General features: G+C 38.7%; 1 protein-coding gene across 7 annotated transcripts in view; it reads left to right on the top strand.

Annotated features, from left to right (window-relative positions):
- The window catches only part of ttc7a (tetratricopeptide repeat domain 7A), a 66,515-nt gene that overhangs the window by 15,053 nt on the left and 36,311 nt on the right, over positions 1 to 15,151 (top strand). For 4 of the 7 annotated variants that reach the window (XM_036573821.1, XM_036573817.1, XM_036573819.1 and 1 more), the window contains 8 exons: positions 2,291 to 2,421; positions 3,179 to 3,303; positions 5,292 to 5,370; positions 5,484 to 5,653; positions 9,924 to 9,987; positions 12,443 to 12,580; positions 12,774 to 12,794; positions 14,987 to 15,070. In XM_036573821.1, the coding sequence (XP_036429714.1) occupies positions 2,291 to 2,421; positions 3,179 to 3,303; positions 5,292 to 5,370; positions 5,484 to 5,653; positions 9,924 to 9,987; positions 12,443 to 12,580; positions 12,774 to 12,794; positions 14,987 to 15,070 (812 nt within the window). The remainder of the gene's footprint in view (positions 1 to 2,290; positions 2,422 to 3,178; positions 3,304 to 5,291; positions 5,371 to 5,483; positions 5,654 to 9,923; positions 9,988 to 12,442; positions 12,581 to 12,773; positions 12,795 to 14,986; positions 15,071 to 15,151) is intronic. The other 3 variants (XM_036573822.1, XM_036573818.1, XM_036573824.1) reach the window with 1 other exon arrangement.

Raw genomic sequence — 15,151 nt, 5'->3', positions numbered from 1 at the left:
AACATATATATGATATATATATTACCATATATGAATTTCCCTTATACTTATATAAACTTATATTAGTCACATACGGACATATATGTGATATATATGCCAACTTTTTTGAAATTGGCCGTTTTCAAATATGAGACATATAATTCAATCATATATCGGTATATATAAACATAGATGTGTAACAAATATATATTAAATAATATATGATAAAACACTGTTCCTATATGGATAGCATATATTACTCTGATATGGCTGCTGTCAGAACAAAACCTCATATCCCCTTTTTTGTCATTTCTCAGTTTTTGACATAATTTGAAAATTCCTGTTGCTCTTTACGTTGTATGTAAATTTCATGTTAAATTTACCAAAAGAAATGGCCCAAAATTCTGGTTCCATTGACTTACATTAAAAGTGAAGCATGTTTTTTCCTTCTCGTAAACAGTTATCATTTTGGAGATATGAGGATTTGTCCCGACAGCAGCCAAATGCTAGTTGCATGTTATATAATATAAGGTTTTTCTTTGCATGTATGTTGCCCGTGTGTTTCATCTTGATCTCCTACTTGAAAAAATTATTTACGTATTTGTATAAGCCATATGTATCAGATATATATCAGTTGGTACTATATGTACATATAATACATGTCCATGTATTTATAAATCCATGCCTGACCCTTTATGATATATGTGCACGTGTCCATATATCAGATTTCTGTATGAGAGTGTACAAATAAAGATCGGTGGGTTGCAAATCAAGTTAAATCACATAGCTAGTTCACATTGCACTCTGTTGAGCTGCTAGTAACTTGTTAGCCTTAAGAGTGTTGTTTGCTTACTTTGGTTACTTTTGTTTCTCTTCTTGTGCACTGATTGGCTAGGCTGACCAGTGAGTCTGTCGGTTTTCTGTTGTCACTGTCGTTTATTATCCTTAATTTTCTACCATGTGCAAGTTAGCATTCTTAAGTAGGTTAGCATTCACTAGTGTTGAAATTGAGACTGCAGTAGCCCTCAGAAGTTGTGTGTCATTCTGTAGTCTGCATCATGGCCATATTAGAAACATATTAGAGAATTCTGCTTAGACCCGGACATGACGTCGATCATAGAATGATGTTGCGACTTCAGGTGGGCTGCAGGCTGCAGCTAGGTATGGCAATGCCTCTCTTTTGAGCAGGAGTGAATGAAGTATATCATTGTTTTTGTGAATGACTGGGTGTAGGAAGACATTCAGATGTCAGCTATTTATCATTATATAGTGCAAGTTATAAATTTTATATAGATATTTTAAAACTCGCCAAAATCATGGAAAATCAGCATCAATTTTGTCTATTTGCCAAAGAACTTTTTTTCCCAAAAAAACACCCAAATTGGTGGAAATCTACCCAATTTGACAACACCATATGTTCTTAAAATCTGCATTGTGGTCATTGACAATTGCATAGATTCATATATTATATTATTTTGTTTTGTTTTGTTTTCGAAATTCACACAAAATATTTTAAAAGTACATCAAAACTAAATGGCACAATATAAATGATAAGTTAAAAAAAGATATTGTATCAAAACGCATTTGTTCTTTAATTGGATGAGGGAGTTAGGGCAACTTTCTGGCAAGGCAAATAAAACAGTCTCGCTCACTCCACTTTGGGAAGTTGTGCTGTAGGCTGTACAGAGGAACTATATGCTTTTATCAGTAATGTAGCTCCCCTTTTTTATCTAATAGATCTTATTCTAACTTTGAGTGGGTGGATATTTTATTCCCAGCTGTGGTGAAGAGCTGCAAGACTGCCTATGACGCTAACATGTGGATGGTCTTTCTGGTGTTTCTGGTGCTCAGTTTTATAGCCTCTGGTACGCAGAGGAGGTATGGAGGGGAAGTGCGGCTGAATTATCTGTTTGTCATGTGGTCTGCACTGTATTGGCGGTTGTTCCCTTATTTGATTACGGCTGGCGTCTGCTCTCCTCCTCCCTTCCTGCTGCCTAGGAGGTCCACTGCAGATTTATTTGTGTATTAATGACTTCAGCAACTTCCCATGCCAGAGATCTGCTGGAGGTCTGGACTCCCTCTGTCCCTGGGTTAGAAGGATGTGGGAAAGTCCTATCAATTGTTATGCAAATGTTAAAGGGCATATCTTGTCAGACTTCTTATCTTTCTCTCTCAATTATAGTTACTCTATCTCTTTGTCTGTACTTCTCCCATTTGTTTTCACATTCCTTTTCTACTGAATACATAATGATATAATCAGTTCCAGTGGTAGATGCATGCTGTGTCAGCATTCTGTGTTTGTTCTGTGTAGGTCTGTCTCTGGACCATCAGACCGTGTCTGCTGCTTCACGCGTTCGTCTCTCTGAGAGGGAGGAGGAGTGTTTGTCCTGTTATCTCCGGGCCTGTGATACTGCACTGCTCTACCTGCAAGAGCTAGACAAGGTCTGTGTGTGTTTTACAAATTTTGTGTGCGTCCATTACATTCGCTGAATCCGTTCTCCAACATTTGCTCCAAATTCTTCAGTTTTTATTAGTTTTTTGTTCGTTTGTCTATTTATTTATTTCATTTAGGGCAATGATTCCCAACCCCAGGGCACTCCATGCTCTGTGATTCTTCTACTTTAGCACACCTGATCAGCACATAAGGGGCGTGTGAACTAGTAACAGAGTGGCTAAGAAGGGGAACGTAGAGTTTCTAAAACTGGAGTATACCTCCAAAACTATCACTGTCAGATAAATAGTACTTAAAGCTTTTATCTTTGAGAGAGAGGAGAAGCTTTTGCTTTTGATCTGAAAAAACCTAAAAAAAAATGTTTCTGTCCATCCTTCCACTCTGAGAAGACAACTCAATACTATGGGTCTGAAAGGATGTGTAGCTGTGGAGAAGCCTTTACTAAGAAAAGGAAGAACATTTACACTACAGTATTGAAACTGAACATGTGAAAGTAGATTTTATGGTTTAATGAGCCTAAATTTGTATTTGGGCTTTTTTAGATCATGAAAAACAGAAAATATCCTTGTAGATTTTTTTGAAAAACTAAAGGAAAAAGCACGAAAAGAATGGGAGCTATTAAAGGGAAAAAAGACTGGACCAAATAAAAACTGAAATATGTGATGTTATATTTGGTTGTTGAGGCTTCTGTGTAATTTTTTGTTAAATTTATTTTAAGTGCATTTCTGTGTTTCGCTGCTGTGATAGACTGTTAGCACACCAAGCGCCAAGACAGCCAAAAGCAGCATGTCATCTCCTCCAGTAGAAGTGGACCCAGGCTACTTCCTGCAGGCTGCTCTCCAGAGCGCATACCTGTGCCTACTGCACAAAGGGTGAGTGTGTTCACTGTCAGCACCATTAGGCAGGTTGAACTTACTATGCTTTAAAGCAGAAGTTACCACCCCTGGTCCTGGAGACCTATCGTCATGGAGAGTATAGTTCAGGAGTTGTTGATGGGCTGGATCAGATGCATTAGAGTTAGATTAAAGTAGGGTGGGCACCATGTCAGATGTAGGTTGGAACCACATTTTGGGGATAGTACATCTCCAGGAGAAGGGTTAGTGACCACTGCAGGAATAGTTTGGAGCGGCAAGGCTAATGCTTATAACAAGTAGTGGAAACATATGTCCACCAATTAGCATTTATGCAAACTGCATGTATATAAACCGTCACACAACTGCCACACTTTAAAGTTTAAAGCTTTTAAAGGAATAGTGCAGCAAAAAAATCAAGTGTACACAATTGTTTGCTTACACAAGATGTAGTTAATCAGCTGAGAGATGTTTGGAGACCAAATTTGCTTAATTTGTTTAGAACTGGAGCTGCAAGGCTAACATCACTGACAATGCTGGAACTAAAACAGCCGAGATCCATTCCATAAAAATACATGACCAAAACCTCTCTCATCTTGCTCAAACAGCATCCAGATCTTAAATAAGGTTGCACAGACTAGTCAAAATGTCTTAGGACACAAGAGGTCTTAGTGTGCATAGAAATTAGACCATAATTATAATTAACATAATTTAAAAATGAACAAAACTTCACAGCTATGGGTAGCTATTTCATACAACGCCAGGGCTGGTATTCACAAAGCAGTTGTAAATTAGAGGATCGATCTTGGATCAGATTCCTCCATATTTGTAATGTTCATTGTCACAAAACTGATTTTAGATCAGCACTCCTACTCCTAAGGTGGTTTGTGAATACAGACCCTGTGTCTTAAAAGGCTACCCACAGCATTCAGCTTCACTGTGAGGTTTTGTTAATTTTTGTAGTTGACAGTAAGTCATACTGTGTCCTAAACCACATCAGCAAGTCTGTGCAAATCTAATTTAGAGCTTGATGAAAGAACATTTGATAATCTATTTTTATGGAAACAGTTTGGGCCATCTGAGTGACTACTGAGTTCTAGCCTGTTAGCAATGTTAGCCTCACAGCTTCAGTTATAAACTGAAAAAGCAAATTTTGGACACCAGACATGTCTTGGCTGATTGATTACGTGTAGGATGAGTAGAAAATTGCGTACATATCATTTATTGCTGTATTATTCCTTTAAGTAGACTTGCTTGTAGTTTCTGACACTGTAATACACACTGTTGTCTATATAAATGGACAAAAGAACACACAAGATTTGGGTGGCTGCTACTGCTCTTTTATGGTTTTTGTCAACTACATAAGCAAGACTATTTGAGACATAAAAATTTGATTTTTTTGCTGAACAATTCTGGCCCTCCAATTTGGTCTAAGCCACATTTGTCAAGCTCCAGTCCTGGTGGGCCAAAACACTGCAGACTTCAGCACACTGCCTCGTTAAACACACCTGATTCAGCTCATCAGCTAATTAGCAAGGCCTTCATGAACTGAGTCCAGAGTGTTAGATGAGGGTAAACACTAATCTCCACAGCACTTTGGCCTGGAAGGTCCCCAGTTTGACATGCCTGGTCAAAGCATTGTCACCCAAAAAATTAAACCAATATGGCCATTCCACTTAGACCTGGGATAGTCTCATATTGTCCAGCAGGTGTCAGTGCTCCTCTTTTAAAGGCATTGAAAGGGCTTAAGTTGGCCATGTGTGTTGCTTGCTGTACCGCAGCGAGACACCAGAGAGTGTTAAAGCTCTCTAGTTTTTCTCTTTATCAATATTTCAACCCTGATTCATTCATAGCTTTCACAACAGGGCCTGTCTTGACATCAGACACTGAAGTCATCGGTGCTATTTTCAGCTTTTCCTTCTGTACTCACTAGAGAAGTGTTCTATTTTAACCTGTTCTGTCCTCATATCGCTCTCTTTTCAATCTTCCCGTCTGTGTGTATGTGTCAGTCATTTGGCTCAGGGGACTCACCAGTTGCGTCGGGTTATGAGAGTGGTGGAGAGTCGTGGCTCTCGTAGCTTTCGGAAGGTGAGAAGTCATTGGGTCAAACAGTGATTCCAATAATAGAAAACACAGGCATACTTTTCTTCTTTAAACGAGGCCTATCCTTTCTCTTACACATACGCACTGTCATTGTGCAGGGAGTATCGAGGAAGCTTGCTGAGGTCTTGCTGAGCTCGGTCAGTGAGGACAGTTACTGGGGGCCGCTGTCCACCCCACCCCCCGCCTGGCTGCACATGGAAGGGGCCACTCATCCGAAAGACACCATCTACCCCTCCTCCAGACCACCGCAGCGCTACAGCACAGAGGGGTCAGACACACACCCACATGTTTGTTTTTATTCAGTGCCATGTGTAAATGTGAAAAGAGTTGTTAAAATTAATGCACAAATAATATAACCAGAATTCTGATTAATTTCTATTAGTCCATTTGTTAAGAAGCATTTAGACAATTTAAAAGGCATCTGGCATTTTCAAGTGGTTTAAAAAAATGAATTACAAAGAATTTCTATGACATTTAAAATAGTACAAATCAGATTTAAAGAAGCTGGCACAGTATGTGAAATGCCAATAAAAACAGAAAGCAGTAAATTCTGTTTGACCTTTATTAAATTGAAAACATTATAAAAACACAATATTGTATGTTTTCCCTTATGAACTTCATTGTTGTTTGGAAGTATATAATCATTCTAAATGTGATGCCAGCAACAGGTTCCACACAAGTTTGGAGCATGTTCACCTCTGTGTTACATCATCTTTATATTTAACAACACTTAAAATCGTTTGATGCTGAAGACACCAATTGATCCAGGTTTGAAAATGAAATTTTTTGCCGTTCCTCGGTTACGCATATCTTCAGCTGTGCAATCGTACAGTCCCTTTGTTGTCATATTTTGAGCTTAATAAGACACACCTTTTCGATATGAGACAGGTCTGGACTCCAGGCAGGCCAGTCTCACAGCCACAGACGCTGATTATGCAGCTATGCTGTTGTAGAATGTGCAGTATGTGGCTTGGTGCTGTCATGTTGAAATAATTATAGGTGTCCCTGAAAAATTCTATGCCTAAAATGCAGTATGTGTTGCTCCAAATTGTGTTCAGCATTAATATTGCTTTCACAGATGAACACGTTACCCACTAATACCCCTCCTTACTATGACCATCCATGCGATCCCTGGCTGGGCAAAGTTATTTTTAAACAGTTGGATTTTTTACTGATGCATTTTTGGCAGTGAGCCTTGACCCTTCCTTGCTCATAAAGGACTAGGTCTTTACCGGATGCTCCTTTTATATCCAAGCATGATTGTATCACCTGTTTGAGATATTTATGAACCCTGTCTCAACCTTTTTGAGACATATTGTTGGCATGAATTTCAGAATGAATGTATATTTCCGAAAAAACAGTGAAGTTGATAAGATAATACATCATATATCTTGTTTTTTTACTGTTTTTCATCAAATACAGGTCAAAGTAGATTTATAAATCACTGCTTACTGTTTTATTCATATTTTACCTACTGTCCCAACATTTTGGGGACTTTTTTGGTTCGTATGTAACGTGAACCTAACTAACCTTAACCTCACCATCAGTTTCAATATAAAACGTAGATTTTGTAAAGAAACACTTATGGTATTATAGGTTGACCCTGTTGTCTCTGATTTTCCTACAAAGTCAGGGACATTTTTGTCCTTGAAAATATATGAAAACAAAGACACACACAAGCACACACACATGCACACATTCTTTCTCACTGCCTCCTGCAGACTTGGCTCTGTCGCCTGCTGTTAAATCCATTTCTGTCACATTATTTGTGACTAAGTATTTACTAGCAGAAAGGACAGGGAGAAGGAGAAATCAAGGATGGAGGAAAAAGGAGAGGACAGAATGACAAACAGGGACATGGAATCTGTGTATTCCTTATTGAGGATTAGTGGCACAGCAGGAGACCCTTTTACCTGTGAACATAATACTGTGTTAGTGTATCAGGATGATAACAGGAGATGAAAAGAAAGGGAGAAATGTTATTTAATAAAAGGACAGATAACAGAAAGATTAGACCTCTAAAGTCATGCGCCATTTTGTAGTCGTGACATTCCCAAATAAGGAAGTGCCAGTCTGAGCCACTTCTCTCTGTAAGAAAAGTGAACGCCGTAGTTTAACACCAACCGGACAAACCGAACAAACACAAATGTTTAGTAGGTGTTTCACACCAGTGTTTGATTGTTAGAAGAATCTAAAATGTTCTCTCCTCATTCACTTCGGTTCATTTGGCTTGTCAGTTCCTTTTATGAATAATGACAATTGCTGACATTTTAATGTTCATGTTTGCTTTTGTTTGACCACAAACACAGTGCACTCTGGCCGTAAAAAAATGACCTCCAAATGTTACTGGGTCCTCTGAATTACAAGGTTCTATAAGAGTTGAAATATGGAATAATATATTACTAGCTATATAAAAGATTTGTTCTTTTAGCCTAAGAAAGTAAGTTATAGGGCTACATTTAATGTTAATAGAACTCTTTACAGTAAGTTAACTGAGCAAAAATGTCTTATGTTCTGCTAACTTATTATTTGATGTTCATTTTAAGGCAGCCTGGTTACTTACTTTTTAGGGTAAAACAAAGTTTTTTTACAGTGCATATCCATGCTACAAACAAGCTCCTGTGCTTTGAAATGAGTAAGTCTACTACTTTATTTCAAGACTATTGTATACCGATCAGGCATAACATTATGACCACCTCCTTGTTTCTACGCTCATTGTCCATTTTATCAGCTCCACTTATTATATAGGTGCACTTTGTAGTTCTACAGTTACAGACTGTACTCCATCTGTTTCTCTGCATACTTTGTTAGCCCAAACTGTGGGCTACTGTTGCCAAAGCCACTTATCTACCACACTTGACAAAGTGTAGTGATTTATGTGAGGTATTTTATGATGTTACCGATCTTATGATCGTGGACGGCTAACTTGAAACTGTTATGCAACGTTAGTTGCTTGAAATCTTAATGAAACAAATTTGCACTTAAGTTGCATAATGTAAAATAGTCTAAAACCATAATCGCTACTTGAACATTCATTTTCCTAAGGCTTAACACACACACAAAAGGTAAAAACTCAATATATAGTAAACATATAGTAAAGAACCATAGATGGATAAAAGACAAATATGTAGATATGGGGAAAATACTGTGTATCAACAACATGATGTGCTAATTTCACTAAGTAACTGAAATAACGGAATGTGTTGTGTGTAACTGTCAAGTTGCACAGACGTTATGTTGCAGCCAGCTCACAGCATGCAACTAGTTTTACTGTGTAAAGCCAGCCTTAGCTTATATATAGCAATATTCATATTTTGACTCTTTAACAACCTCATAATTCAGAGGATTCAGTGACGTTCTGAGGAAATACGTTAGGATTTACATTAGCAACTTTGTATCATTTTAGTTTTAGATTTAAATGCCTTCGATTTTTCCCTTAGAGAAACTTGCTTAGATCCGGTGCTCCTTATATGGGTAAATCACTTGTATGAGTTCCTTATATGGACAAATCACAAGGGAGCAGGCAGGTTGCAGTTCCTCCTCACAGAAAATGTAATTGAAAATGTATTACAGCGTGTTTTATTCATATTTTGCAATATACTAGCAACATACAACCATTTGAATTTGATGGCTACTCGGACGGATTTCCTAGGCCCGGATTAATCTAAGCTTAGACTAATACGAATTTGCAATAGCAATGTATCATTGATAGTGTAATGTCCAAGAACAGGCATAATCCATGCTCAGGAAACCGTCCCAATATGCCTATGTCCAAAAGTATCCAAACATCCCTTCTAATTAGTGAATTCAGCTATTTAAGGTGTGCCCATTGCAGACAACTGCACACACAGCTTGAATAGTCTCCATAGAAAAGCATTGCTAATAGAATAGGATGCTCTGGAGAGGCCAAAAATGAGCCTCAGGTCAACATGTCCAATGCCAAGTGTCAGCTAGGGTGGTATAAAGACCCCTGGCATTGGGCTGTAGAGCAGTTTAACTGTGTTCTCTGGAGTAATGGAGCTCCAGCCAGCACCTGATGAGTTATCCAAAACTAACCATCCATCAAAATAGTGTAAAGCCTGTTCAGAAGAGTAGAGGCCGTTACAGCAGCTACAGGAGGACAGGAGGACAGACACACATGAATACTCTTGATTTGAAAAGCATCATTAGTTGTCTACAAACTTTTGGACCCAGTGTAGAGAAGGTATCTACAAAGCATCTATAGTGGACCATCAAAGTAAAGTATTACCTTCATTTTCATAGGGGCTAATATCCCCAGAAGACAGGAGACACAGACAGAAAGACAGGAGGGTGAAAGGAAAGACAGGAAGTGGCCCAGAATGGCTTAGAGGCAGACTGAGGAACAATAGCTGCTGTGTACCGGATACCTGAGAGTAGGCTACAGTTTTCCATGATACCAGCAGAGCACTTCTCCGTTGCAGACTGACACGTGTAACTGGACACACATGCTCAAACACACTCACACTCACACCCACCTGCATGATGTGTCCTGTCCCCTTCCTGTTTCCCGTGAGCAGAGCGTTCTGTCCGCAGGACGTGGTGGAAGAGGCTGTGCTCCTGCTGCTCATCACTGAATCAATGGTGAGGCATTCCTCTTTCACACTCCTTTATCTCTTTCTCCCCGTTACTCAACCTCTCCCTCACTCTACTCATTATGTCCATCTCCTCTTTATTTATGACAGCTCTATTACACTCTACAATATAACCAGATATCCCTGAGTAATACTGTACATTCGAATGGTTGTTCATTACACTGCATGTATATTCTAGAACGGAAGGAATGTGTCACAGTTTGCGGTGGGATATTATGTCTGCCATATCACCTTACTGGGCTGTGATTATCTGCACTTTGGGCAAAAGTTTAATTAGCGGTGTGCCGTCCCAAGATCAGATTCCGAATTCTACTCAGATCATAACCAACAGTTTCAAAGTCAACCCAAAATATTTTTTTAATCTTATTACTTCATCTCCTTGATAATATTAAGCAGGAGTCATCATATAATTTAAAAGACATTTTTTTTTTGTTTTTTTTATAATCATCTATCGAAATACAATGACTTTTGCCCACCTCTAAAGTGTTTCTGTCACCAAGTAGGCAGGGAAAATAATATTAATCAGTAATAAAACTAGAGACCACCCTTTATTTATTTTCTCTTTAATTTCCTGTCAAAACAGCCATTTCAATTTCATGAGGAGGGGCCGCGGTAGTTGCTGCTGTAGTTCAGCGGTAAAACGCACTCACCCCTGCTACACGAGGTCGCCGGTTCGATCCTAGCTTGGCGAGTCATTATCTTGGGGCAGTCATTGGCTGGAGGTTAGGGAATCAGCCTTGTGACCGGAAGGTTGCCGGTTTGATCCCTGAGCCAACAGTATGTGACTGAAGCGCCCCTGAGCAAGGCACCCAACCCCCAACTGCACTCCGGGCACCGTGGATAGGGCTGCCCACCGCAAGTGTGCTCACTGCCCCCTAGTGTATGTGTGTGTGTGTTCACTAGTGTGTATGTGGTGTTTTACTGCACAGATGGGTTAAAATGCGGAGGTGAAATTTCCTCATTGTGGGACTAAGAACGGTCACTTAACTTAAAATCGAAGCAAAATAAGTAATAAATCAGCAATTTTACAACTGGAGTTCAAAAAATGATTAAAAGATACAGAGAAAATAGAGAATCCTAACACTCATGCAAGACCTGGTAGACACCAAAACTGTCCCCATCAGATAAACAGCACTTAAAGCTTTCATCTTTGAGAGAGAGGAGAAAATCAAGCTGCTTCAGATCTGAAAACATCCACAGTTGTTTCTGTCCATCCATACACTGTGAGAAGACCACTCAGCGCTGTGGGTCTGAAAGGATGTGTAGCTATCGGGAAGACAATTTGCAAATCATACAACTCTGAAAAATGAATAACTCATACTTATTGGCATTTTGACTGGAAATGAGATTAATGAAAAGTTGCCTCTTTTGAACAGTTTTGTATATTTCAGCTCCTCCTCCCACCACCCCCTCATATCACTGAGCAAAGATGCTTTGCTTGTTCAGAAACCCTCCTTGATCCACAGTTTCAGTAGGAAATATGGGAGAAGGAAAAAGTCAATTCATATTTACTTTAAGAAAAACTTCAAGGCACCTCTCCAGCCACCATGCAGCAGCATCTTTTACCTGTCCCAAATGCTTGTGGCTGCCTAATAATGCAGTGATTCTCAGCACAGGTCCTGGAACACCCCCATGCAGCATATTTTGGTGTCCTGCTCTGACTGATCAGTTTAATAAGTAATTAATGCATACACATACGAATACATATATTTCTGCCTTTTAATATTCTATCCCCTTTTAACCCCTTACCAAGCCATGGGCCCTTTTATTAAACACTTCTGTAACCTAAGAAGAGCTCCATTAGTTTGCATTGAAGTCCCTGTAGTTACTGAATAATAAGCCTTAGTATGTAATAAGCCTGGAATGTTAAGGGGTTAATAATGCGATTAACCCCTTAATGCAGTCGTTGTATATATTTTGATTTGTGAAAAACATTATCAAAGTAAAAAAATGTGTCACAAATTACAATTTTGAGCAAGCAGAATATACTTCACGTTTTATTGTTACTCTAATGAAACTAATGAAAAGTAATTAAGCCCTTTGATCTGTATTCTGTTCTGAATGTGTGCATTCTAGCTTAAAAAAGTATGCATGTAGTAGTGCATCCAACAAAAAAGGCAACATCTTGCTTCTTTTATATAGAGATAGAAAACACAGTAACACATAGAAGGCTCCAGTGTCACATGCTGATACATTTTACTAGGCCGAACATAAACATGCATATGTCCCAAAACCTCTGAGGGCGGATTTAACAACTTAAAAGGGACATAACTAACGAATCACTGCTATATATCTTTGAATATATTGCCATGCTATGGTAGCTAAGTACAAATTAGAGCTGAAAAAAAACACAAAAATGTGAAGGATAGGACTTTAGGAGCAGAATTGAGAACCGTGCCAGCTGAATATTGTCTATCTGAATGTGCTCTCTGCTGCCCCCACAGGCCAGTGGAGAAGCAGTGATCAGCCGCACACCGGAGCACCAGGAGGCGCGGGAGGCTAGTATTCAGGAGGCCTCCTCTGTGTACGACATGCTCAGCATCGGCATGGCCAGGAGGGGGCAGTACGCCATGCTGTCTCAGGTGAGGCTATTTCAGAGCTCAATAAAACCCACAAATCTAGTGCTAAATATAAATCCTACAACCATTTGGAAGTAACTTGGAAATCAGGGCCTGATTCAAGTTACTCTTCCTCAACTGCGCTCTCTTTGCTTTTCTTTTGTGTGCCTCTCTTTTCTTCTACTCTCATTCCTTCCTCCTGTGCCCTTTCCCTCAGGCTGTGTCTGTTGTAGACCAGGTGCGTACCAGGGCACTCAGGTGAATTCACTGTAAAAGAGTTTGATGCACTCTAACAGGAACCCTCCATATCATCGTGCATTATTAATTACCAACAGTGTGTTAAACACTTACTGGAAAGTGCTTAACGTTCACCCCTGTGGAACTCCCTCCTATTAAAATGTCATTAAAGCTTCTATTATATGTATCGCATTAAAAAGCATTCACTTCATTATTCTATTGTTCTATTAATTCACTGCTAAATCCATTCTTATCCATCAATAAATGCTTTGTAATACTTAATGAGTCACTGAAAGGCCCAATCAGGAATTTCTGAAGCGGACTAAGCCTCAAGTCAGACAGCAGTATTTTTGGACTAAAAAAAATAGCGAAAGCACCCAGCAGTATATTGATGTTTCTGTCATAAGTATTTGGGCTGACGTATTGGATGTTTGGGGGCGGGCAGCTTGGGTTTTAAATGCTTTTTTAAATCACTAAGAACACACCAGTGCTCACTGCTTTTTCTTTGACATTTATTTAATCACTTTAGATCGTGACCTCTTTTCATTTGTACAGTCTGTTAGTTTGTCCACCCCCTTAAATTGATATATCTGTAGTGTAAGGCTGTTCAAAGGTATTTGCAGCTGCTGAATTACAAAAAAAGCCTGCCAGCTGCAGTAATTCCTGGTTGAGCTTTTTAACCATAAATATCATCATGCATACACATTTCACATGCCAAATCACCACTCTCTGTACACTGCCAGTCAAAATGTTGGACATACTTACACAAGTCTTTTTATATTTTTACTGTTTTTGAACATTTTATAATAATAAAAAACATCAAAACTAAATAATAGTTCATATGGAATTATTCCAGTTTAAAATATAAGCTTTCTACGAAATAGAAAGCTTTTTCTACTGTTCTCCATCATCAAAGTGCAGCTTATAGGCTCATTTGATTGGTTCCAACTCTGAATTTCACTACAGTCATAAATGAAAATTACTTGTTTCAAAAACTTACGTTTTAATTTAAAATGTTCTGTTTTGGACATAAATGAATAAATACACTGTAAAAATGTTGTTCTTCAATGCTGCTGCTTCTAATAGTAAGTTAACAAGAATCTCTGTCTTAGATTCTGTTGACTTACAATTTGAAGTTCAGTCAAAACTCAAAGTTTTAAGGCAGCCTAGTAAATTTTTTGACTTGAAACCCCTTTTTGTCATCAGTTAGAATATTAATATTTAGAAACAACTTCAAGCTTTGAAGCCTTTAGATCACAGTGTCTTTAAAAAGCCCATATCCTACACTTCCTTGTTTTTTTTTTTCCTCTGAGGTTCACTTATATTTGTGTGGGTTTATGTAGCAAAACATTCACAGTACATTTTTCTGTGATCATTTTCCAACCTCTCTTTATGCCTTCGATTTAAACAGGCTGTTTTAGTTACTTTAAGGCTGTAATATGTAAACAACCTCTGTGTTGATTGGCCACTATACACTGTGTCATATTCAAAAAGCAAGTCAAGCTGAAACAGTTTATCTAATTTCAGCAAGAGTGGATGGGGCCAAGCTGCTGTAGGCCTAATATGCGGATATTTGTGTTGATTTTTGTGACATGAAAAAACAGTAGATTCAAAATAGGTTGTTTTTGCAGTTTAGTTTTGTATACATGGAAAGTCTCTTATATACGGAGCCCTGCTGGTGTCATCCTGTATAAATAAAAATAATGCGTGGCCACGACTTAGTAAGCCGTGGGAATGAGATAATTAAGTCGAGGCCATGACTTAGTAAGGCGTGGGAACGAGATCAGGCCTTACTAAGTCGTGGCCACGCATTAGGATCTTGTTCCCACACTTTAATAAGTCATGGCCACAACATAATTATCTTGTTCTCATGCCTTACTAAGGCATGGCCATGCATTATTTTTATTTATACAGGATGTCACCAGTGGGGCTCCGTACTTATACTTAAAAAGGGAGAACTTTTTGTTTTTTCATAATATGGGCCCTTTAAGAAAATTAGAAAAACGTACAGTTGGGTGTGTCCAAAACAGACTGGTAGAGTATATTTTGTTGACACAGTATGTTTGTGAATGGTGCTGAATAATTAATACATTTTCATTCAGTTTCATTTCATGTAACTGTGCAACCCTTAGTCTGTTTGTGTGTCTGTTCATATCTGTGTTCATATCTGTGTATATGTGTGTGTCTTGTCAGTGTTTGGAGCGGGCCATGAAGTTCTCCTTTAATGAGTTTCACCTCTGGTACCAGCTGGGTTTGTCTCTCATGGCTAGTGGAAAGGTGAGATTTAAATCCTGAACCCGGTCCTCTTCATTTAACACAGAAAACACAAAGGTCCTTTTTGTTACACTTTCTGAACAA

Source organism: Colossoma macropomum, unplaced genomic scaffold (genome assembly GCF_904425465.1).
Source record: "Colossoma macropomum unplaced genomic scaffold, Colossoma_macropomum, whole genome shotgun sequence".
Lineage (NCBI taxonomy): Eukaryota > Metazoa > Chordata > Actinopteri > Characiformes > Serrasalmidae > Colossoma > Colossoma macropomum.
Note: the sequence above shows the minus strand (reverse complement) of the source record. Positions and strands in the feature narration are given on the sequence as shown.